General features: G+C 46.0%; 1 protein-coding gene and 1 long non-coding RNA gene across 3 annotated transcripts in view; one reads left to right on the forward strand and one right to left on the reverse strand.

Annotated features, from left to right (window-relative positions):
• Nucleotides 1-10,865: 10,865 nt before the first annotated feature.
• LOC307095200 (diphosphoinositol polyphosphate phosphohydrolase 3-alpha) lies at nucleotides 10,866-12,764 on the reverse strand. The gene has a single exon (XM_079764404.1). It carries the CDS (start codon nucleotides 12,486-12,488, stop codon nucleotides 12,006-12,008), a length of 483 nt encoding a protein of 160 aa, XP_079620530.1. The 5' UTR covers nucleotides 12,489-12,764; the 3' UTR covers nucleotides 10,866-12,005.
• A 345-nt stretch (nucleotides 12,765-13,109) lies between these two features.
• The window catches only part of LOC307095901, a 39,649-nt gene continuing 27,111 nt past the window's right edge, over nucleotides 13,110-25,647 (forward strand). For both annotated transcript variants that reach the window (XR_013813235.1, XR_013813236.1), the window contains exons 1-4: nucleotides 13,110-13,492; nucleotides 13,731-13,845; nucleotides 16,183-16,229; nucleotides 18,913-19,754. This is a non-coding gene — a long non-coding RNA (uncharacterized lncRNA). The remainder of the gene's footprint in view (nucleotides 13,493-13,730; nucleotides 13,846-16,182; nucleotides 16,230-18,912; nucleotides 19,755-25,647) is intronic.

Consider the following 25,647-nt stretch of genomic DNA (forward strand, 5'->3'; position numbering starts at 1 on the left):
CATTTAATTAACTCACCCCTAATGCCTTGACCAGGGCCAGACCAAGTGATTTTCCAGTCCTTATACAGCTGCCCACAGGCTGGACGTTCCCCGCCTCTGCCTTAGGGCATCTCTTAGTATTACTACGACTTTGATTAAAGTCTATAGAAACTACAACAACCTAATTCAGGCAGGATTACTAATAGTCCAGAACCTTCAGGAATGAAGGTTTAGGTCATTCCAACAGGTAAAGAACTACAACCAGTTGAGGTGTTTATTGAAGGCAAAGGGAATATGAAATAGATAGAGGAAGAAGGTATTTATGAGTACCAGCTGTGACTATGTGATCAGTTACAGAAATGAGGACTGTAATTGTTATGAATATGTTTATGTCTATATTTATATAATCTATATCTATATCTACATCTATATCTATATATCTATTCTTTTATTCCCTTTGTTAGCCCCTTATCATGGAACATGAGATGTATTCATTTTATATCATAGTGTTTAAATATTGTTAACTTTATATCATAGTATTTAGGTTATGGAATATCAAGGACAAGAGAAAACATCATTTAAGGGGACTTTGCATCCTCTTCTGTGGAATGGGTCAGTGTGTTTTTGGTTGTATTCAGGATAGTTGTATCATGTTAGGTGGAAGGATGATCCTATTATTGTTTTTATTTGGTGATTATGTTTGATTTAAGATGTATATGGATGCCAAGTTGACAAGGGGTAGACTTGTGATTGTTAATTTTATGTGTGTCAATTTGGAGGATGTTTTCAGATGAGATGAGCACTTCAATCAGTGAAATTTGTATAAGAAGATGCTATGCATGATGTGATTGGGTCACATCCAATCAGTTGAAGTCTAAATAGAACAAAAAGACTGACTCTTCCCCCACCCCCCTCCAACAAGAGAAAATTCTCCAGCAGATGACCTATGGACTTCATAATGTACCATCAGGTCTTCTGGGTGTCCAGGCTGCCAGCCTTCAGACTGGAACTGCACCATTGGCTTTCCTTCATCTTTAGGCTGTCAGCCCACACTGCAGATGTTGAATTTACTAGTCTGCATAATGTGTGAGCCAATTCTAAATCTCCTTCTAAATATATAAACATCCTGTGGGGCTGTTTCTCTGGAGAAACCTGAATAGTGAATTTGGCAACCCTTATGATCTAAGGGTGGTTATTGAATATTAAACAGAGGTCAAATAGGTATGCCTTACCTTAACCATCATAATTATTGCCTTGACTACATTCTCCATGGTCATAGCACCCATTGCCTTAAAATAGCCAATAGTGGGCATGGATTCTATGATCCAGTAAATAATAAATCAAAATTAAATTAAATATTTGGCAAGTACAAACTGGCTTGAAGAAATGGGACCACACGGATATCTTCTACACCTTTTATCTAGTTAATACAGACAAGTGTAAGTTAAAACAGAGCCTTCAATGATTGATATCCATTATACAAGACCTGCATAGAGAAGGAGTGATTATTATTCCTACTGCTTCTTCATCTATCAGCCTAATTTGGTCTGTTTTTCAACCAGGAAGGAATGAATGGGACTTCACAATGGATTACCTCAGCCTTCATGCTATGGTCTGACTCATTACGGTTCCCATAATTAATATTATGGAAATTATTGACTCCATCCAATTAGCAATTAGAGATGTCTATCTTTGATACTGTCAAGAAACTGCTACCAACCCTCTCAGAACCTACATTAAAACAAGCCCAACATTTTTTAGGCCCTTTTGAGTTCTGGAGGCAACATATTCTTCACTTACAAATTTTACTTTAGCCATTTATGCTGTTACTTGCAAATAAACCCACCTTTAATGCCCCCCAAAAGTCTCTAGGATTTTTCTTTTCAAATTGTAATTCAATTAGTGTCACTTCTATTAGTGTCCCCCCAGAAATTCCTTTACTGTAGAGGCTTAGCAATCTCCTTTCATTCCTCTTGGAGTGTCAGGACCACTCATGATCTCCATAAGTTGTCCATGACCTCTGATGCAAGAAACTGTCCTACTAGGCCCCATGCTATACAGGCATACCTCAGAGATATTGTGGGTTTGATTCCAGACCACTGCAATAAAGTGAGTAGTGCAATAAAGCAAGTTGTAATCTTTTTGCTGGTGAAGGGTCTTGTTTTCAATTTGTAAAAAAAAAAAATCTGTGAAGTGAAATCAAGTGAAGCACAATAAAACAAGGTATGCCTGTATGTTATTAGAGTGGCAATTGCTGGCTGCATACTGGGGTCTCCTGGAAATAGAGGTTCTCTCAGTCCCTGGGCTTATGATCCTCCATATTCAGCTAATTGTGCCTTGGGCTTTGGAAGAAACACCCTGTAAACGCATCACAGACACCAAAACCTCTTTGCTATGGTATAGAGCAAAACCTGGGTCCTCTGGCATATGACATTTGCAGGTGGGGATGGCTTTCCCTGTCCTTAGTCCCTTGCCAGAAGCCATGGGGCTGAAATAGGTCACCTCGTGGCTACCTAGGGATCCTCTTGGGATCCACTGAGTGGGTATTAATGGGAGTTTGTATGCTTTATGAATAAATTGCCATACTCATGAGTATTGCTGCTTTTCATCCCTTAACCGGTATGTCTCAGATAAAGTAATGAACTCAAGGCGCAATTGTCCAAACTCCAGGCAGTCAGTCATCTTAGCACTCGATTCCCTGGCACCCTCTGCAAATTTTATTTTATGTTATTTTTTTATTTGTTTTCCCTCTACAAATTTTAGACCCTAGGCCCTTGCCAATGGGCTGGTTATCTTGTTTGTCCAATGGCAGCAACATAAATTCCTTATCCAAGACTGTCCATTTTTGGGTAGAGTCTGGGAAGCTCTTGCCTCACAAATAAGAAAATAAAAATCAATGTCACACATGCCTCTACATATACTCAAGCTACAATACAAGGCTTCATCAAGACAGTTCTTATCCCCTTCAGAATTCCAGACATGGTGACTAAGGCAATCAACTTCTCAGAATACACAATACTGGGCAAGGCATTTGATGGAACTTTCACCTTTCTTACAGACTTCAGGCTACAGACCTCACAGTGTACCTTAATGGCTTATTAAACCTGTTCCAATTCAATTAAAGAAATATTGTACATTTTAGCCATCAAACACCAGGGATGAATTGTAATAAAGAGTCTGTCTCCAATTTTCTTTTTGATGTTTGACTGCTGACAGCTTTTAAGCCTCACTGCTCACTCTTCCCCTTTGGCTCTACATCTGGGCAAGCTAATAAAAACCCTGGGTGCTCTCTCCTTTGGTGCCAAAGGGAGTTTTCAAACCATGCAAGCCCCTGACTGTGCATTGGAACCCTCACTTTAGCCCCACCCTTTAACCACAATAAAAATCCAAGCCAGTTTCCTTTTCTTGCTCTCTCAGGAATTTTTAAACCAGCTTTGGAAGTCTGTTCTGCTCTCCCCATAAAGCATTGTTATGTAAGTAATAAATCTTTGAATATCCTCTTGGCATGTAAGTGGCATCAGTCTCAACATCTGAACCAAATTTTTTATGGGGCCCATTGTGTATCTTCAGAGTGGCCACAACCTGTAGCCTGTGTTTATAGAAAGAATTCCTAGCTGGGTGTGTAAAAGGAAAGTGGAGTTGTAGGAAAATGGCTCCTCTATGATGGCCTGGCACCCTTGCAGGTATCCATATAGGTTGGAACTGCAGTTAAGCTGTCTTGGTTTAAACGTCTTGTGACCTCCCAGAATGTGAGAAGATGGAAGGCTGTAAGGAGCTGCTATATGGCCATCTCCCACACACCTCGTTATCACCCCTGGGAGGTTGTCATGAGACAGTTTCTTATAACCTACCAGTTTCTGATGGGGCTTTCTGTCCTGAGGCCCCCCCCCCCCATAGAGCTGTACATATAAAAGCACTCAACTGCATTCAAGATTTGGCTCCTCAGTAATGGAGTATCCCAAAACTTGTGTTTCAGTTATAAAGACCCTTTTATTTCTGTGTTGTCTTTTAGGATATGTGGGATAAGAACCTGGGAAGCTGGCACCTTTGGCTCATTCTTCTTTGTACTCTGTATCCTAATATATAAAAACCCTGGGTCCATCATGACCGGAGGCTCGACCAACTGGAAGTCAGTCCTGCAGTCAGCGCTGGGTTGCCATGGTGACCCAGCACTGACTGCTGAGGGGGCTGTGAATCAGGCCCAGAGAGAGGCCTGAAGAGAGAAGCAGGGTCTGATCCGTAGTCTCGGTGGCAGCTGTTGATCAGCACTTGCCTCTCTCTTTCTCTCCTGGCCTGGCCAGCAGCTGCGCCTCCATTTCTCTCCAGGCCTCCACCCAGGCTGCTGATTAGCCTGCCTTTCTGTTCAGGTCCTGTTGATAGGCCTAGAGACACTGACTGGCATAGAAACCAACAAATCAGAACCAAATCTGGGTCAACTGTGAGGAACAAATGGCTGCCTAGGAGGTGGAGCTTTTGATGCTGACTGGCATAGAAACTGACCAATCAGAACCAAATTGGTTGGCAGAGGAGGGCAGTTGGGGGTGAGATCAGGCCTGCAGGGAAGGGCAGTTGGGGGTGAAATCAGGCTGGCAGGGGAGGGCAGTTAGGGTTGATCAGGCAGGCAGAGGCACTTAGGGGCAATCAGGTTGGCAGGGAAGGGCAGTTGGGGGTGAGATCAGGCCAGCAGGGGAGGGCAGTTGGGGGTGACCAGGCCTTCAGGGGAGGGCAGTTGGGGGCCATAAGGCCAGCAGGGGAGGGCAGTTGGGGGGGACCAGTCTTGCAGGGGAGGGCAGTTGGGGTGACCAGGCCAGCAGGAGAGGGCAGTTGCAGGCCATCAGGCCAGCAGGAGAGGGCAGTTGGGGGTGAGATCAGGCCGGCAGGGGAGGGCAGTTGGGGGTGACCATGTTGGCAGGGGAGCAGTTAGGTGTTAATCAGGCCGGCAGGGGAGCAGTTAGGGGGTGATCAGGCTGGCAGGCAGAAGTGGTTAGGGGCAATCAGGCAGGCAGGCAGGCAGGCGAGCAGTTAGGAGCCAGCAGTTCCGTATTGTGAGAGGGATGTCCGACTGCCAGTTTAGGGATTGGGCCTAAACCAGCAGTTGGACATCCCCTGAGGAGTCCCAGATTGGAGAGGGTGCAGGCTGCGCTGAGGGACCCGCCCAAGTGCATGAATTTTGTGCACCGGGCCTCTAGTATAAGTAATAAACTATCTAAATCTAGAAGTAGTTCATTGTGTCTTTACTAGTTGAATCACTCAGGTCTTGGCCTTGTCTTATCTACTTTGTGTGAATTTGTTACCATATAATCCTGATTGCTATCTATGTTTTTTACCCATAAAATAAAATATTTAGCATACTTGTATTTATTCAACAGTTCTTTTTAAAATATATATATATTTTATTGATTTTTTACAGAGAGGAAGGGAAAGGGATAGAGAGCCAGAAACATCGATGAGAGAGAAACATCGACCAGCTGCCTCCTGCACACCCCCTACTGGGGATGTGCCCGAAACCAGGGTACATGCCCTTGACCTGAATCGAACCTGGAACCCTTCAGTCCGCAGGCCGACACTCTATCCACTGAGCCAAACCAGTTAGGGCTATTCAACAGTTCTTAAATTGAATCGGTACTGAGAGCTTACCATATCTTTAAATCATTTGTATTTGGAAAGCCTTCAGTGAATTATCAAATGCAGCTGTGGGGCCAGTTCAGTACCTGAGGAAATATCTTACAGTACTTTATGAAGTTAAAAAGTTAGGCATAATTGGCACTGGAAGTTTTTGAAAAAAATGGAAACATAATTTATAGACAAAATATTCTTCCCAATAAAAAGAAATTTGACCATGGTCTTATGGTCCCTCATTTCTTCACATTTTAGAGTACACAAACACCTGGTAAAATAATGGAGATGTATTTTTGACAAGTATAAGGTATGACAATCTTTTATATAATAATACACATTATGAGTACCTGTGGGGTACCATGTTCCAGGCTCTGTGCTAGTCTGGGTCTCTAAGCCACAGAAACTCAGACTTTAGAAGGTAGAGACATTAAGGCTAGTAAGTATAATTTTTATAAGAACTATGAAATAAAGCAGTGGGACACCTGGCAACACAAGAGTATATCTTACCCTAGGACAGTGGTCGGCAAACTCATTAGTCAACAGAGCCAAATATCAACAGTACAACGATTGAAATTTCTTTTTTGAGAGCCGAAAACCGACTTCTGCGCATGGGCCATGAAGTTTCAATCGCACTGTATGTGTGTGCCCGCACGTGGTATTTTGAGGAAGAGCCACACTCAAGGGGCCAAAGAGCCACATGTGGCTTGTGAGCTGCAGTTTGCCAACCACTGCCCTAGGAGATCAAGAAGTGCTTCTCAAAAGCAGTGTTGTTAACAAAGGTAGGAGCTATGATTATCCCCATTTTACAGAGGACAAAATTGAAGATTGGAGAAGTGAAGTAACTTAGCAGAGACCACACAGCTAGTCGATGGTCAAGCCAATTTTTAGCCATGGCCTGTTGGAGTCCAAAGCACTATTTGTTTTAACTTACAGCCACCACCTACAGTTCTGTTCACCTGGCTTTGTTTGCCTCCAAGTTAAAAAAATCTGCTAAACTTATTGTGAACTCAAGCTAAAAAACAACTTCTAGGGAAAGATTAACGAAAAATTTTCTGTTCCTCCTAACAAGGGAACCTTGGAAGTGAAAGTTCTGTCAAGCTGAATGTAGTAAAGGGCTCAGAGGTAAACTTTTCCTCTTCCCTTTTCCAGGAATTTCTTGCTCTTTGGATTGGGACCCACTTAGAAAGCAGGAGTGGAATGTGCATCTTCATCTTCCCTGGAAGGGGCCTCCCATGTTATTCTCACTTTGTGCCTGCTTCTTCTTGACCCATGTAAAATGTTAGGATAGTCCCCATAACTGTTGATTTCAGCAAAGTTTCACTGACTCTGTTCTAGAAGGTTTTGGCCTTTACAGAATTCTAAGCACAGTTCAAAACTGAAGGAATAGGCCCTAACTGGTTTGGCTCAGTGGATAGAGCATCGGCCTGCGGACTGAAAGGTCCCGGGTTCGATTCCAGTCAAGGGCATGTACCTTGGTTGCAGGCACATCCCCTGTGGGGGGTGTGCAGGAGGCAGCTGATCGATGTTTCTCTCCCATCGATGTTTCTAACTATCTCTCTCCCTTTCTCTCTGTAAAAAATCAATAAAATATATTTAAAAAAACCCTGAAGGAATAGGTATGGTATGAAACGGAAAATGGTTCAGTGCAGTAAGAAATGTTGACTACTTACTTTCCTGTTTTATATATACCTACTTTCATATATAACTTTAAAGTTAATAAATGTGCAACTAACAAGTCTGAAGCCACTATTTCCCTAAAAGAACTATTCCAAAGGGGCATTTGTGGGTTTGTGTAAAATTCTATAACTTGCTCCCTAGAGACCCCACCCTTTGATTTTTCACATTTTATATGAACTGGACTGTGTTGTCATGAGAATCTATTCCTATTCTCTAATAGGTATAAATAAGAATTTAACTCTTCCTATTTTAATGAGCCAAATTAGAGAAAAAGAAAACCTCCTAAAACTTGTCTTTCCAAAGGGAAATACTAGCCACTCCAGGGTATGTTGCTCCTCTCTTTTTCAGCATTTGACCTCTTGGGCCAGAGTGGCACTCCAGAGCCAACATTTTCTAAACAATCAAAAAATTTTTCCTCTTTTTCCTTCCCCCCTGTGTCTTATATATTAACTTTAATAAGAATACTGATAACTTTTTAAATTCACTTTTTTTATTATGGAAACTGTTAAACATACAAAAGTAGAGAGAAACATATAATGAACCATCATTTAACCATCACCCAACTTCAACAATTATCAAGTAAAGGTCAATCTTGTTTCATCAATATCTTCAATGCATTTAACATCCAGACTTATTATTTTGCAGCAAATTTCAGACAACATACCAACTGTAAATGTTTGAGAATGTATCTATAAAAGATAGTCTCATTTGTTTTCAACATAACCACACCACCATTTATCCCAATATCAAATATCAAATCATTTTCAAATTATCCGGACTGTCTTATAAATGTATTTTACAGTTTGGTCAAATCAGGGCCCAAAAATATCCATATATTACAACTGGTTCATATGTCTCTTAAGTCTCTTTTAATCTATAGGTTCATCCTCCCATTTCTTTCTTTCATCCAGGTCATTCATTTACTGAAGAAACATCTATCCTATAGAATCTCCTACAGTCTGGATTCTGCTATCATCTCTCTGGTGTATGTTTCTCTGTTCCCTGTATTTTCTACAGATTAGGATTTATATCTAGAGGCACAGTTACATTTAAGTCCAAAATTTTGGCAAATATATTTCATAGGTGGTATAATGTACTACCATCAGGAGGCACATGATGTCTCAGATGACATAGCTATGAGTAAGAATTTTTGCTTTCTGGTATCTCACAGATGCCTTGAAACACTTGACACCTGATGTACAAAAGCCACATGTATGTTAGCATTTATTGTACTAACACCCAATTAGAAGGTGAATGCTTTAACACTCAGTGCCATTACAAAATATTATTTAGCTAAATCTTCAGTTATATCTGCCATATTTCAAGTGATGTCTTGTATGCTAGATATATAAAAAGACCAAGGAAACAAGGTCCTTGCACTCAAGGTCATATAAGCCTGTGGGAAATACAGACACATAATAATAAAAGCACAAAAAAAGGCCATAAGTGCCAAATTAGAAGTCTGTACAGATACAGTGGCAATGCAACAACCTGGAGAATTGTCATTGTAATAAACAGGGAAGAACTGTCCAAAAGCATAGAATGAGCTGTGTTCTTGATGAAAGAGCTCACCTGTGCTTCACAATTCCACTCACCACTGGGTTCACATTCTTGATTCTTTCAAAGTAAATCTGGAAAAAAAAGTCTCATTAATAGTTTTATTGGTTCATCAATTCCTCTAGCCAGCAAATGTTTATTGGTGGTCTACTATGGTTCATTAACCAGTTTTTTATTGGAAAAGCCATCAGTGAATTATCCAATGCAGTTCTGCTGTGAGGCCAGATGAGAGCCTGAGGGAGTAACAGATTGTCTCAGCTAACATATGAAGCTAAGAAATCAAGAATATACTAGTAGTAGACATTTCTAATCTCTGGATCAATGACAAATGTCTCCACATTTTAGCCACTGGTCTAGCTGCTGAGAATATGGGCAGGAATCAGGCTGGGTCCTAGTCCGCCGAGTTCACAGTCTACCAGGCCAACAGTCATTCAGAAAGATGGTTACAATACTAGAATGATGCTGAAAATACTTCCTGTTTTGCTTGGTGCTTCCACAAAAGGAACCCTGAAAAAGAAAATTCTGGCCAGCTGTTAGTCCCGTGGTCTCCACAAACACACTTTCACCTCCCTTTTCCCAGTAAGCAACTATTGATGGAGGAATTGCTTTTTCTTACAATTGGACTCAACGGAATGGGAAGTGAGAGATACAGCTCTAGCTTCAGAGCCCTTTCAAGTTTCTGTCCCAGAAGGTGCCTCTAATGTTGCTGATACTTTACAAGTGGCTTGTTCCTGCTCCTTCACCCCCCTGCCCCAATGTTTGACGTTTCTAAATATAAAACTGTTAAAATCTTTACAATGATCTCAAATGAAAATTTACTCCAACATGTCTTCTTAAAACTTACTTTAAAGATAAGAATAGGCACTTGGACAGTTGGGAAAAAAATTAGCCTCAAAAAAACATGCTGAAAACAAATTTCTACCTCATGTCTGAAAGTATTAATTATCTTTGATCAATGTACTATTTTCTGGGAGGGGTATAAGCTGAAAGTCTCATCTGCACATTTTTAGTGCAGTCACCACATAAGTAATGCATGGGTGCTATGTAATGACTCTGTAAGCACAAAATCCCAACTGTGTACTAAACTCATGGAGAATGGAGGTTATAGACACCATTCCATTTGCTACCGTCCCTGTCAACTGTTTTAGTCTGAAGTTTTGGATCTCTCTTTGAAAATGAAGGGCCTTTTGATTTTATTTTTCATTTAACCTTTTTAGACTGAACTCCAGAAGCACATATACCAAGAACTGCCCATGTGAATTTGAAAAATTAACTTACAGTGTGATAACTGTAAAATATTCTGTTGTGATTTAGAAAACAAAAAACCTTGGAAGTTTTACACATTGCATAAATTGAAGATATTTTGGCAATCCAAATATTTCTGAATAAAATACAGCAAACACAGGCTAACAACTCTTAAGTGTTGATAAACATCAAAACTGTATTTTTCAATTTGTCAAATACATAGCATAGAAGTCAAATCATGCGATTTTTGCATTATTATCTCTAAGAACACCATGGATAAATTAAACCTCCCAGGTATTTGTGGCAGCATTTTAGATGCAGGCAGTTTTCAACCCTAGGTCTGTCTGACTTCAAAGCCCCAATGTAGTTTCTACCACATCCAACTCTCCCTCATGAAACCATCATGTTTTACTTCCCTTTTCCACTTCTCAGAGCACTGTGTGTCCACAAACATAGGAGACCTGCTAACTTCAGTATTAACAGCTTATCAGGAGGCATGCCTAGGGGAATAACGGTAGTTCAGGGGAGACCCAGGTATCTCAGCTGGGAGTCTGATGGCAAGCAAGCGTCCAGGCCAATGTGAGGGTTTTTCACTCAGCACCCCATAGAGATTGCGTGTGACAGACACAACGCGTTTGTTCTAAACCAGTGATGGGCAACCTTTTCAGCTTGGTGTGTCAAACTTCACCAAAAAACTGAGCATAACTCGGGAACTGAGCATAGTTAGAGTTAAGTTAGACTCTAATTCCAAGACTCTAATCGCAAATGTTTCATCCTCAGGAGCAGCAAATGTTTCATCCTCGGCATGCGGCCGCGTGTCATCAGAAATGGCTACGCGTGTCAGTGCTGACACGCGTGTCATAGGTTCGCCATCACTGTTCTAACATTTCAGACAGATCGCTCAGGTGACCCTCCACTCTGCAAGTCTGGAACAGCGGACCACCAAGCAAGGTACCTCACTCGGCTGGGTGTCGCCAGCTCCCATTCCTGTGGTTGCCCATCCGGGAAGTTTACCTGGACCGCTGCTAAATCCAAACGTGTGCAACAACTTCCTTTCCAAAGCTAGTTTATGTGGAGAAAACCATGGCTGCTCTGAGGGCCCCTAGACAGGGCAGTGGGGGCTGGAGGCGGAGCATGCTGCACGTCCTCCATGAACAGTTTCCCCCATAAGGTACAGGGATGCGCTTGGCCAACACCACCTTCCCCAGAAACACCTCCTCACTAAAGTCATATTTTGTTCAGCTACATTGGGGCCGCCTGGGGAATGGCCACTAAAAGTAAGCGGTCAAAACTTGGCAGTTGTGAACAATTTTTGCACATCAAGTTATGTCCACATGAATAAAGCCATTTCTGAAAAGGGCAAATGAGATGACTTTGCTGCTGAAGGTAACGTTACTGTCGAGTAGGGCAAGAGCACAAGAAGTCCAATTGCTTAAATATCTTTTAATGCAAAACGGCTCATTTAAACCGATCCCCGCCGCAGCAGGTCTTGCTGACAAGGGCTAACACTGCGAGCGAACGAGAAAACAACTTGGGAAAGAAAACGAAGGAGAGGTGCCAGACAGCCCCGGTGAGCAGGCTGTCCCCGCCTTGGCCGCCGAACCACAAGCCCGGCGCCCACCGCGCACACGCGCTCACACGCCACCCGCGGGCCGGTGGGCCGCTCAGGCGCCTTTCAGAAGCGCCTGGGAACCAGCCGGGTTCCGCGGCCAGAAGCGCGTCTGCCCGCGTCTGCAAAACGGGCAACTTGTCCACCAAGGGCGCCTGGCAGGTGAGACAGTTTGCAAGCGAGCTGGAGAGTCTGCCAGGGAAACAAAAGGCGCCCCCTCCCCCGGGGAGCCCGCAGGCACGGGGGGTGCGCGGGCCGGGGGTGCGCGGGCCGGGGTGCTGCGGGCGGGAAGCGGGGGTCTGCGCGGGAGCGGTACATACTAGGGGTCGCTCCCGGGCACGGAGTTTCCGTTGGTGGGGGGACCGCCCAGCTTTAGTTTCTGCAGGTACTCGGCGTGCACGGGCTTGTGGCACTGCAGGACCTTGATGGCATCTTCGATTGTGAACCACTCTCGCTTCCTGCCAATGCTCACCGCGTCTTCCCAGTCCTCCAGGACCTCGGTGACGGTCAGGACGAACACGTAGGTCCGGTGCTTGGGGTCCTGGCTCTGCTCGAAGACGCCCAGGAGCCGGCCCAACTTGCCCCTGACGCCCGCCTCCTCATACACCTCGCGCACGGCCGCGCCGCTCGGCTCCTCCTCGGGCTCCATGCCCCCGCCCGGCACGATCCAGCGGTCCGGGTAGCGGCTGCTGCTCACCAGCAGCACCTCGTCCTCGCGCTCGCTGCGGAAGCACAGGCACGCCGCCCTCTTCTTGAAGCCCTCGGGGTCGTACGTGCGCGTCTGGTTCGGCTTGCACTTCATCCTCCAGGGTGCCCGCTCCGCGCGCTCGCTCGCCGCCGCCGCGGGGGTCGCGTGGCCGCCGGCTCAGCCGCTGCCGAGGGAATGGGCCGCTGCGCGGGGCGGGAGGCCAGGCGAGCGCCGCAGCCCCGAGCCCGGAGCCTCAGAGCCGAGGGGGCGGGGGCGGGGCGCGTGGGGCGGGGGCGGCCGCGCGGACGTCAGGCAGGCCGCCCGCCCTCCCTCCGCGCCGGGGTCCGAGCGCACACGCCTGCGTGGACCCGGCGCCGCCGCCGCCGCCGCCGCCGCTCCGCACGCAGCCCGCCCCCCGCACCCTGGCGGCTCCCGCGCGCGTGGCCCCCTCCCCCCCGCGCCGCCCCGCAGGGTAGAGGGCGGCGAGGCGGCTTCGCGTGCGCGGCCGCGGCTGCGGCCCTTTCCACGTGCGCGTTCCCGCTGGAGGGCGGGGGCGGGAGCGGGGTCCCGCGACTCCCGCAGCGCGCGCCTGGGGCCCAGTGCGCAGGCGCCCGCCCCTCGGGCTGGGGCTCTCCTGCACGCGGGGTGGTTACACGCCCCGCACGGGGACTGGGGGGACTCGGCGGGCGCCGGCTGTGCTGCTCCGCACCCCCCGCAGCTGCAGGAAACGCGGGCGGCAGTCGTCCTCCGCACCGGAGAGTCAAGTGCATCTTCATCATCGCCCACATGAACGGTACCGGCTCGCTGACGCCCAGGCCGGGGTGTCAGAAGGATCCTGGCCCTCTGGCACCGGATCTTACCTAACCTTTGCTGAGTCATGGCCTGCAGTCCTATTTCTTTAACGGGCTCTTCACCCTGCCAGGCACCTTGGCGCAGCCCCTAGCTGGGCGCTCTTCTCCAACCCCTCCCCTGTTCCTGGGTGCCTTCTTCAGTGAGCCCCTCGCCTCCTTGCATTTGCGTCCTGTCCCCCCAACAGCTGGAGGACCGCCCCACGTAGTGTTTTATGACACCCCAAGGAGCTCCATCCTCCACGCCCTCCACCCTTCTCTCTCTCCTTGGTAAGTGCTGGTGGGGGTTGGGGAAACAGGCCTAAGGGAACGAACCCCTCATATCTACATTGTGATGTTCAGAAGCCTCCTGGCATGGGGCTGCAGTGAGAAAACTGGGTGCTCTGGCGGCTCTCTGTTTGCTCTTCCCATCCTCTAGGCCCAGCAGGGGCCGCACCCCCAGCCAAACATTCAACCACCCAAAGCTTTCCCTCACCTGCTTAGTTTGTGTATTGTTTTCCTGCTCTAGGAGGAGCAGCAGGAGCTTATGGAGGAGGTCTCTGATGTCCCTCAACCTTTGCCATATGGCAACTTCGTGCATCTGTGTCTCCCCCTTAACCACACACACTGCTGGCACCGGGCAGGTAAGATCCTCCACACCTCACGCCTCCCATGAAATAATTCCTTATTCCAGCGGAAACTGACTGAGACGTAAATGGAAAGTAGTTATGAAACATACGGTCCAATGTTTACACAACAAGTCAGTTCAGCTTCCCAGGGTCTGCGCCACCCCACTGATACCCAGAATCGCTCATAAAGTGATGCTGTTCATTGCAACACACATGGGCAATATCTAGAGCATAATGTGATACAAAGGTATGGGTCCTATATGAGGAAAATGATTAAATGGAGACATAAAGAGAATGACTTCAACCAACAAAGACACAACTGGTACTGACCATGTTTTAGTGATCTACAGGTGATCAGGAACATATGTAGGAATGAAACACCCATGATTAAAAACAAATGAGGAAAATAGGTTCTAGCAGGCCATCTCCCTCAGTGTTCCCATGCTCACAAGTACACACGTGATGTGAAACCGCTAGAAAAAAACCTATTACAATCAGGATCTAGGCAAAGATACCTGTTATCACCAAGACCATTAATGTTGTTTGAGTGTTCTTTCCACTGTAATGAGATTGTAAAGAGACAAAAAGACTATCGTTTTGGTGAAGAAGGCAACATTGTCATTATTTGCAGATGATATGGATATGTTCTTGGAAAACACCCAAGAAATGGTGTATATATAAATTCCTTTAAATGGTAGAATGAAATAGTAATATTTAAAATGCCAAGATCTTTCATGTATGCCAGCAATATTCATCATGTAAATTTGGAATGGGGAACCCTGGCCGGTATGGCTCATGTGGTTGGGCATCATCCCCTGCAGTGAAATTTTGCCAGTTCACTTCCCAGACAGGGCATATGCCAGGGTTGCAGGCTCAATCCCAGGTCGGGGGCTTGCAGGAGGCAGCTGATTGGATTGATGCATATCTCCCTCTCCCTTCCTCTTTCTCTATAAATCAATAAAAATATTTATAACGTTAGAATGGGGAAATGACATTCACAGTAGCAATATCAACCACCCCAAAATAGATTTTACCATGGGATCCTAAAAATTAACAAGTGCTTGTGCTCCTCAAACAAGATGACACAAATATGAAGAAGCTAGGCCCAGGTGGGTGATGAGAGACCCATGGCCCGTGCATGCCCGTCACCCAGCTGCCTGAACCAAATGCCAGAATGTGAGCGAGACCATCCTAGAGCATGAGCCGCCCCCAGCAGAGCCACTTAGCGGGCAGGGCACTGACCACAGGTGCATGAGGAGGCCTGCTGGGAGAGAAGAGCAGAAGGAGCACTCCGCTGAGCCCAGCTACCATTGTTGAGCCGCAGAATGGTGAGGGCAAGAACCGGCTGTTGTGTCAAGTCACTGAATGGGGGAGGGGGCTGGTTTGTTATACATCAAAAGCTAGCTGATACAACTATTCCCTGCCACCCATCTAGATCCAACAGAAATAAAGAGAGGGAACATTTTTAGAGTAGAAATTTCACCTCTGCTTGAAGAGGTTGACATGGGATTTTCCCTGGAGTCCAAAGGAGAAGGGATGAGGCTAAACCGGTAATATTTGCTGTGAATAGTCCATGTACCAGGCCCTGTGTTGAGCACTGTGTCCTTTTTAACTGACAGGCAATTGAATCTTAAGGAGGCAGTTGTTATTTGCATCTCATAGAAGAGATGGCTTAGAGTTTGCACTTCAATGCGTCTTCATGCCTCTCTAGGCTGTGCAGTCACAATATCACCAGGTCTTGTCAAAAGGATTATTTTCATGGAGAGCTATGTTTTTTGTGACATTCTTTGATGACATTCAGAGTTGAGTACTTGGGCAAGGTGTTCATTTGTTCAGAGTCACTGAGTTCAAAGAAAGTCATTTTCCCATGTGGATGTTCTTCTCTTGCACAATATAGTGCAAAGAACACCTGAAGGCCTCTCTCTCTCTCTCTCAGCAATTATATGTGTCATCTTGAGATGTTACTTAACAACTCCAGGTTCAGTTCCCCCAGTGAGCATGAAATGGAAAAGATCATGCAAAAAAAGAAGGTACTCTATTTTGCCATGACTCCCAGCACTGATTGTAATTTATTGACAGTCTGCATTATTTTATGCAATAAATATGTATTTACCCACAAAGTTGGCAAATGAGTATCAAGACCCCCCTTACGCAGATTAAGAAACAGGCTGAGATGGGTTAAGTAGGTAAGGCAGTAAGTGATGGAGCTGAGATGGTCACCGTGGTTTGCCTGACTCCAAAGCCATCCTCTCGCATCCACTAGGACATATTTCCCAGCTGTTCCGAGCTGCTGAGGTGCACATGCGTGTCATGCCTTTGGTACAGCTTCCTCCTCTCCCATTATTCCCCCAGGATATCCCGGCTCCCAGGAGAGCATCGCTTCATGTCATGGTCCAAAGGTAAGAGGATCTGCTCCGAGACCAACAAGGCTGGGCTGGTATTTCTGCATTTTTTTCTGAGTTAGGAAGGAGCAGGCAGATTGGACAGTGAGTGCCACTGGAAGCATTGTCGTGGGGTATTGACAGAGTGAAAGGGCAAGACAGAGGCCACATGGATCAGAGAGGACTGTTGTCATTGTGCCTGTTCATTGTTCATGGGAGATTTAAAGGGAAAGATGAGTGTCTGTAGGTAGCTCTGTACATATCGTTTCACTTGGGGAGGTTTGGCAGGGTGTCTTTCAAATCCCTCTCCACATTTCCCCAGATTCTTTGCTTCTTTTTGTACAGTGTTTCTCCTGAACCACAGAAGTGCCTTCATAGTGGGTCATACTAGGTAACTCATGGAACACTTGTCAAAGACAACACAATGGAACAAAATGTACCTCCCCATTTTATCTCCCGGATTAATTGATGAATCTCAGGGTGGATACCGGATTTCTAATGTTGTGATTATATGAGTAACTAGTGGTCCAGTTCATGAAATTCGTGCACATTAAAGGGGTTTAGAGTAAATACTTTAATATTGTTATTTGCCCTTTCTCTAAAATAGAAGTGTCATAGATGAAAGAAAATTAGTAATATATTAAAATCTTCCTCCTGTCAGAGTCTGGGGCATGCCATGTGACCCAGAGTCAAGTCCCCGCCCACCCGCGGGGCCTCAAAGTCCCAGGAGACCCAGACCAAGCCAGCCCCACCCCCATTGAGTGAGATCCAGACACAGCCGGCCCCACCCCCGTCAAGCCCCTCCGGGGGGCGCAGCCTCAGGTCCTCTGGCCGGGTGCTGGGGTGGGGGTCATGGCCTGAGGTCCATTGGCCTCGCATCCAGTGCAGGTGGAGTGGCCTGAAGTCCCCCAGCTTGGCACCGGGGCAGGGGGCATGCCTTGAGGTCCCCCATTAAGCCCCACTGGGCCGGGGGCATGGCCTGAGTTTTCCCTGACTGGCACCTGGGTAGGGGGCACAGCCTGAGGTCCCCTGGTCTGGCGCTGGGGCGGGGGGGGGGCGCAGCCTGAGGTCCCGCAGCCTGGGCCGGGCCGGGGGATGCGCCTTGAGGTCCCCCGTCAAACCCCGCCGGGTAGAGGACACAGCCTGAGATCCCTTATCAAGCCCTGCTGCATGGGGGGTGTGGCCTGAAGTCCCCTGTCAAGCCCCACTGGGCGGGGGGGCGCAGGCTCAGGCCCCCTGCCCCAGCCTAGCGCCACACAGCCTCAGGTCCCTGCTGATTGCTCATTAAGGCTCCTTATGGGAACTTTGCCTCTGCTGTGGGTGCAGCCATCTTGTGTTACAGAAACCCCGCCTCTGCTGTGGGCGCAGCCATCTTTTTTTATGGTGGGACGGTCAATTTGCATATTCCCTCTTTATTAGATAGGATGGCACCAAAGTGCATTCAATGGTGTGGACGCAGGGATGGAGGGATGTCTAGTCCAGGTGATGGAGGATGTGTAGCCCACTCTCTCAAAGAGGCAGCCCACGCTGATTCCTCCTTCACTCCCTCAGGTTCCCTGACTGCGGTGTCCTCTTTCCCTGATGCCGTGCCCTCTGTAGATTTCTAATTCAGCACCGAAGCCCTGCCTAGTGCTGTTCGGGTCCTGCATCAGAGTCAAGTGTCAACCCTGACACAGCTCTTCAAGGCCTACAAGACCTGGGCCCTGCCTCCTCTTCGCCTTTATCAGTATGATTGTCCCCTTCGCCACTCATCCCCAGCTCACCTGGACCCCTGCAGGTCCGGATCTTGTCAGCCTGGCTCCCTCCTCAGCACCTTTGCTCTAGTAATCCATCTGCCCGGAATGCTCCTCACTCACATCAGCCTGACTAACGTGCTCCCTCCATAAAGGCCTGGCTTAGCCCTCTCCTGCTCTCAGAGGCCTGCCCAGGCCACCATATTTTACATTGCTAAGTGCAGGCCTCCTCCCCCCACCCCCACCCCACCCCCATGTTCCTTATCCCCTTTACCTTGGCCTAAATTGTCCGTTTGGCATGCCACTCACCAGCTAGCTGACTAAGTTCTTTACTTCTTTGTTGTGTGTGTTGCTTATCTCTCGCCTCCCCCATAGCCCCGGCTTGAATACAGGCTCCCTGATCTTAGGGACCATTGTCCCTTGTTCACTGGTGTATCAAGCAGCCCAGCACTTTGCTGAGCACACGCGGGAGTCGGCCAGACAGTATCTGTTGATGTGAGGAAGAGTGTCTGTCTCCCCCACTGCATTGCGACAGCCTTGAGGACAAGGGCCTTGTTCCTTGGTCTCTGTCAACCCCCTTCCAGGACACTTTCTGGTACAATGGACAGGCTGCTGCATATTTGTGGGGTGAGTAAGTGACAGTAATAGAGAAAACATTTCCGCTTCCACGCTGTAGTGTTTCCTGTAGGTGCCCTCTGTGTCAGCACCAGGCCTGTGCCAGCTGCCGTGCAAACTCTGCTAGTCAGCTGGGAGGCTTTTTTAAATGCTCACCTGAGGATATGTTTTTTATGGATTTTAGAAAGGAGAGAGATGAGAGAGAGAGAGAGAGAGAGAGAGAGAGAGGAACGTGCATGTGAGAGAGAAACATTGACCAGTTACCTTCTGTATGCATTCTGATCAGGGATCAAACCTGCAACCTGGGTATGTGCCCTGACAGGGAGTTGAACCTGCCACCTTTCCGTGGACAGGACGAAGCTCCAACCCAGTGAGGACACCAGCCCGGTCAGCGGGGACATATTTCAGAGCCAGAATCTGATCCACTGTCTGCAGACCCCTCCTCAGGACCTGTGCTCCAGCTAATCCACCTGCCTGGAATGCTCCTCACCCACAGCTCTTCCTCCATCTCAGGGGAAGTATCCTGGCCCTGTTGGTTCGGGCGAACTCTCTGATGGTGCAGTTCTCAGTGTAGTTGTAGAGCAATCATAGAGCTAGCTCAGTTCTTCCTGCACAGCATGACTTAGGGTGGTTCCAGGTCTCACTCACTCATCACCGTTTTAGTCTGTGCAGGACATGTGCTATACTGGTATTTACATATAATATTGTATGTTGTGTAAATGAAAGCATCATTGAGAATAAAGTACATTTATATGATTAAACACAATGAAAGCCAAACCATAGAATGTAGTAATTGAAATATAGGTTGAGATTAATATTTAGTAATAGTACATGTAATGATGGGTACCTACTCTGGGCATTTCATCATCTTCTTTCATTTAATCCTAATAAAAACCCTCAAAGGAAATATTTCCATTTTTATGAGGGAGAATGTTGAGATCAATGGCATTATCTAAACTGCGCAGGACCTGACAGCTTGTAGGCAGCCACATGAGGTGGGAGCTCAGGGCTCCCGGATGCTAGCACTCTGCAAGGACTGCAGTGTGGCCAGATCCCCCATCGCTTGCCCCCAGCCGTCCGTCTTACCATTCCCTTCCTTTTGTTCACAGACACAGCTGTCCGACATTGTCATCCCATCTCCTGGCGTTTTAGAAGCTCTTCGTCCCAGAGATCTCCCCAGCCCCTTTGGACAAAGGTTGGTGCATTCCACCCTGATTTCTGTGGCCACAGGGAAGGTGGCTCCGCAGAGTCCTTGTGGATGCCTGCAGTAATTGCTGTTTACATCTCCTTTGTGCCTCGTGATGAGTGTGGGTCCTGAGGAGGGTCCTTTGCTGCAGAGCTGGTTTCCCTGTTCTGGGCAGGATGCCCTTCCCTTCCAAGAGATCTGAACGCAGCCTCGGAGGGGACATAGCTTACTTATGGAGACACGGTGCGCCCACAGGCCCAGGCACCACGAGACCCGCTCCCTCAGAGGCAAAACAGGTTTCTCAGGGTGACCACACTGTTGCACACATTCCACAGGCTCCTTAGAGAAAGACAGCCAGGCACGTACAGGGATGTTTGGTATCAGAAGTGGGTTCAGGTAGTATTCTTGCCTCGTTGCTTGGGGCGAACTTTCTGATGGTGCAGTTACTTATAAAGGAATCCTGTTTGTTTGGTTTTGTTTGATTCTTGAGCTGCAACATCAGAAGAGATGAGGGAAAAAATCTACGAGAGTCTACCGTGTTTCAGGGATTTACATATCTCACCGATAATTTTCATAAAATCCTTATGGCATACATGCCGCTGTTCCAGTTTCATAGGGCAGGAAATGAAGGCTCAGGGGGCCAGGTAGCTTGGTCCTGGTCACACAGCCAGGAAGTTGCACAGATGGGATTTAGAAGAACTACTGTCACAATTATTGCATGTATTGGTCAACATACCCCACATTAAAAATATATAAAAAATCGTGCTTTTGACAATACCAATGTAAATTTAAAAATTCCATTCCTTTACTATATCATTATTCTATTTTTAGAGCTTTAGTCACAAGAAATAATTCTTTTCCCTTACCTAAAATATTGAGTTTATAATAACATTAGAGTTGGGGTGTCAGGTAATGAAAGGCATATGCATGACTAAGTCCTGGGAGTAGTTGCTTTAAGCCATATTGTGTGCTGAAAATTGTGTGATGTAGAAGCACGTGGACAAATGGACCAGATTTCTAGCCCTCCAACACCTAGCGTCTAGAAAGGTTTCCATGGCACCCGACACGGAGAAGCCACCCATGTACTGCCTCCATGGAAAACAGGGACTGTCCTGCCGCCAGGGTGGTTTGCTGTCCATGATTCCATAAGAAATAAATGAACTCAACAGACCTTCAGCAACACCTTCCATGTTTTCTGCAGTGGACTTCACACAGGACGTGCAGACAGCAAGCACAACCTATTTCTAGTCTTTAAGTATCTCCTCGGAAAGCTAACAAAAGAGTGGAATGTAATTTATGAATTACAAGTCTCCACAGAGTACATTTTCCTGCAAGACGGAGAACGTGGAAGAGGAGACACAGAAGTGAGCGGGGAGAGAATAGGGGCAGTAGGAGCAGGAGTCAGATCAGGGGAACCGAGTCCTTGTGACCCTGAACATGCGTGGCTCTCCCTGAAAATTCCATTGTTTGCGGCTCACAGACGTGATCTCATATTCCTGAGTAGTTATAATTTTCACCAAAACAGTTAATGGAATTTCCAGTCTTGTATTCATCAATTTTTATTATTTTTTTATTTTTTATTTTTTTTATTCATCAATTTTTAAATGATTTTTTTGCACCATCACTCTGTATTTGCAAAGACTAGAGGAATTTCCAAAGTTCTCTCAGTGTGAGGACATTTCAGACAATTGAGAGATTATTAGAGAGGCCTGCACTGATCATGAAGCCAGGAAGTCAGCCATGCCTGGGCACTGGGAGCTATTGAATATAGGGGGCTGGGGTGTAGTGAGAAAGTCTCCCTGTTCCAGGCACTGTAGCAGGCTCCGGGGTTAGAGGGTCAATCAAGCTGATCCAGCTGTCTACGTGCCGAAATTCAGCAGGTGGATCTTAACCCCAGTGGTCTGTAAAGCTCTGTCAAATTTGTGTATCAAGGGGGTGTTTTATACTCTCTCTCTCTCTCCCTCCCTTCCTCCCTCTCTCACTCCCCCCCCCCTTTTCTCTCAGGAACTCAGCTAGGATATAGGGTATTGGAGCCAGTCTGTCTGACTCTAAAGCCTCAAAGAATGTCTGTGACATCAGGCCCTTTGCATAATGATTTATTTCCGTGTAATTCAGAGCCACTACCTGCAAGTCCCCTGACTGTGCTTGCCTGCCGCTGCTCCACAGAGAACCTTGGAACTGGACGTCCGCTTATCTAAAGGTCAGGGACAGAATGGGCCGCTCCAGCATCCAGGCTGTTCACACTGACTGAGCATGGCACCGCCTTCCCAGACAGTGGCCTTTGTGCTGCTGTCCCACCTCAAGCCTTGAGCTTGCCCCCATATTGCCGTTAGTCTTCACTGCACACCATTCCGAGCTCTCTGCACCGTGCCTTCCACAGTTCTTACTTTAATTTGCACCTCAGAGCCACATGTGGGTACGCTGGGCCAGAAATTATTCCTCCTCCTGTCCAGTAGGTTGTTGAACAACAGAGAATTGCCTTCACCACCACAGATCCAATACACCGATAACGTAAATGTTAGCTTTCTGTTGCTGCATAGCTAATTGCCACACATTTGGCGGCTTAAATCAACACATTTATTATTTCACAGTTTCCATGGGCCGGAGGTGGGGCATGGATCACGTGAGTTCTCTGTAGCGTCTCCTGAGGCTGGAATCAAGGTGTCAGCTTGGTGGGGTCTTACCTGGAGGCTCTGGGGGAAGCTGCCTCCCAGCTCATTGAGGTGGTTAGCAGGTGCATCTCCTGTGGTGGCAGGACAGACCCCACTTCCTTGTGGGTGTGGGGGGGCTCTCTCAGATTCCAGAGGCTGCCTGTATTTCCCGTCATGTGGTTCCCTCCATCTTCAAGGAAGCTGTGTGGTGCCGAGTTCTTCCTGTGCTTGCAACTTCCCTTGCTTCTCCTGCTGCTGCTGCTGCTAGACAGAGAGGATTGTCTGCTTTTCAATGGCTCCTTATTAGATTAGGCTCTTTTGGGTAATCCAGGATAATCTCCCTCTTTTAAGGCCCCCAGTTTAGTAACCTTAATTATATCCACAAAATCCCTTTGGCCACCTAAGGCAACACACATGTGCAAGTGATAACTCCTCTTGTCCACAGTCCTGGGATTATGCTGGGAAATATCCGGAGACCAGTTTTAGAATTCTGCCTACCACAACCTTTGATAACTGCCAGTTAATTATTTATGAAAATCCTGTTTTGTGACCCTGATTGTCTGTACTCCTGTGAACACACTGCCCCCTCTTTATTGACGTACATTATGTCATCATAGAGTTTTACTTCAACAACAGGCTTGTTCCTTCTCAAGTGTATTAGTCAAGGCGCTCTCTCTCTTCCTCTCTCCCTCCCTCCCTCCCATCTTTTTAGGGCCATTTATCCTCCCCTTGAAAGCAAAGAAGCCTCCCATAGAACGTTGTGTACACTCATTGTCCTCAGTTCCTCTTCTCCCATTCTCTCTGATTCATACTTCAATCAATCTTATACAGCTTCTATTAACATGAAGCTATTCTGCTCAAGGTAACAATGACATCAATATTTCTAAATCAAATGCCCATCTCACAATCCTCTCCTTAATGACCATTTATAATTTTTGCACAGAGTTGCTCACTCCCTCTACCTAGAAGTACCTCTCTCGTGTATTATTCAGGGTTCTCTAGAGAAACAAATCTGATCGGATATATATACACAGGAAGGGAATTATTCTAAGGAAGTGGCTCATGCAATTATGGAGGCTGAGGAGTCCCTGGAGCTGGTGATGTCTCCAAGCTGGAGTCCCAGGAAAGCCCTTGGTGTAAGTTCAAGTACAAAGGTTCAAGAACCAGAGAAGCCAATGATGTAGTTTCCAGTTGGGGGTCTGAATACCTCCATTTCTCAGCTCAGTCCTTCAGACAGGAAGGGCTAAATTCTTCCACCTTTTCATTCTATTCAGATTCTCAAGGGATTGGTTGATGACCACCCACCCTGGGGAGGGCAAACTGCTTCACTGAGTCCATGGATTCAAATGTTAATTTCATCCAGAAACACCTTCAAAGACACACCTTGAAATAAGGTTTAGGCTAATATTTGGCAACCCCGTGGTCCAGCCAAGTTGTCACGCCATATACACACCTGAGCTCCAGGACAAAACTTTTCTGGTTGTTCTCTGACCTCATTGGCTATAATGCCTCATTGTTTGTGGCAGGTTCACCTTTCCTTGTGACCTCTTGGAAGCGATGTGCCTTAGAACTCAATCCTTGGTCCTCTTTTCTTTTCTACCTACACTCATCCTCCTGGTGAGCTCATCCAATATTGTGGCCTTATATGCCATCTCTACCCTCTTTTCTCTCCAGTTTAGTTATCCAGTGTAAATGCCAGAGTCTGTTGCCTACTGTGCACTCTGCAAGTCCACATGAATGTCTAATTGATATTTCAATTTTAACTATGAAAAGAAATATTCTCATTTCATCCCCCTCACTTCATCTATTTATTTCTTCCTCATCTCAGTTAACATTAACATTAACATTAACATTAACATTATGCTTGTAGGTGCTCACTTAAAAATACTGGGGTCAGTCTTTGCATTAATCCATCCAGAAATCCTGCTCTGTCCACGTCCTAAATATGTTGAGAATGAGAACAATTTTGCCACCTCTCCTGCTACCACTTGACTAAGCCACTATCATTTCTTGCCTGGATTGTTGCAATAACATCCTTACTGGTTTACCTTCCTGTAACTTTATCTTAATGTTTAGCCTCATCACAGCAAACAGGGGTGTACTTTGAAAACCTAAGCCAAATTATGCCTCCTCTGAAATTGCTCTCCATCTCTTCGAATAACATCATTTTATTCAACATTGTTTTGTTATAATGTTGATGAGATGTCATAGGAACTTATATGTTGTTTAAACCAATGGTAAACAGCCTGTGGTAAGATTGGTTTCATAATAGGTCATTTCATTTAAAGTCACAGAAACAATTGGTGACATTAAATGAGGGCTTACTGTAGCTTAAAAGGTTGGATAGTAAATGGCAAGTATTAGGATTAAAGCACAAGTCTGTCTAATTTCAAAGAGCTTGCTCTTTTGTCTAAGTTTATGGTTTCTAGAGTGGCACTCAGGCAAATGGTGACAACCAAGATGACTTTAGAGCTACACAAAGTTTAGAAGAGCAGTTGTAAAGATTAAATGATACAACATTTACAGAGTGCTTAGTAAAAGGAAAATCAACTAAGTTTATTATTTATATTTCATTCTTAGTTTTTAAACTTTTAATTTTAACAGTATTTTTGAATTAATTTTAAAAAATAACATTGCACATAATGCATTTTTGTATTTTCAGTAATTACAGAAAATTTTAACTGATCTTATTTGAGAAAAGGATGATACATTATGAATTAAATTGTTAAGAAATACTTTTGTCTTATAAACCCCACAGTCATATTACAAGAATGATTGAAATGATATTGGAAATGCTAAGTGAGGCTTTGTAATAAGAATTTTGCTAGATACTAGGTGGAGCTTCTAAAACTTTTTTGTTAATGCGATTCTCCCAGAAAGCCTCAAAGTTGCCTAGGAGTTTGCTTGGAATCTGATCTCTAAAGTCAATAAATGGTGCCTACAAAATAGCATCCACTATATCAAGTCCCTTTTGGAAGTGAGTATTTTTCCTGTCTGTGGTATCTATAAATTTCTTTAGCAAATACTCAAATATTCCCACCATATTTCCAGAATAATTCCTCTGAATATATACTAGTAAAGGCCAATGAAACATGATCTGCCATAGTCATGGATTTCACAATCTAGTGTTAGAGGCAGATACATAATAAAAAGGGAACTGTAGACTTTGAAGTATAAATCTGTACAGACTACCATGGGAGTCCAAAGGAGGGACACAGGGAATGTGGATGAGAGAAATGGACAGAGGACTA

Source organism: Cnephaeus nilssonii (assembly GCF_951640355.1).
Source record: "Cnephaeus nilssonii genome assembly, chromosome: X".
In the NCBI taxonomy this organism is placed as follows: Eukaryota; Metazoa; Chordata; class Mammalia; order Chiroptera; family Vespertilionidae; genus Cnephaeus; species Cnephaeus nilssonii.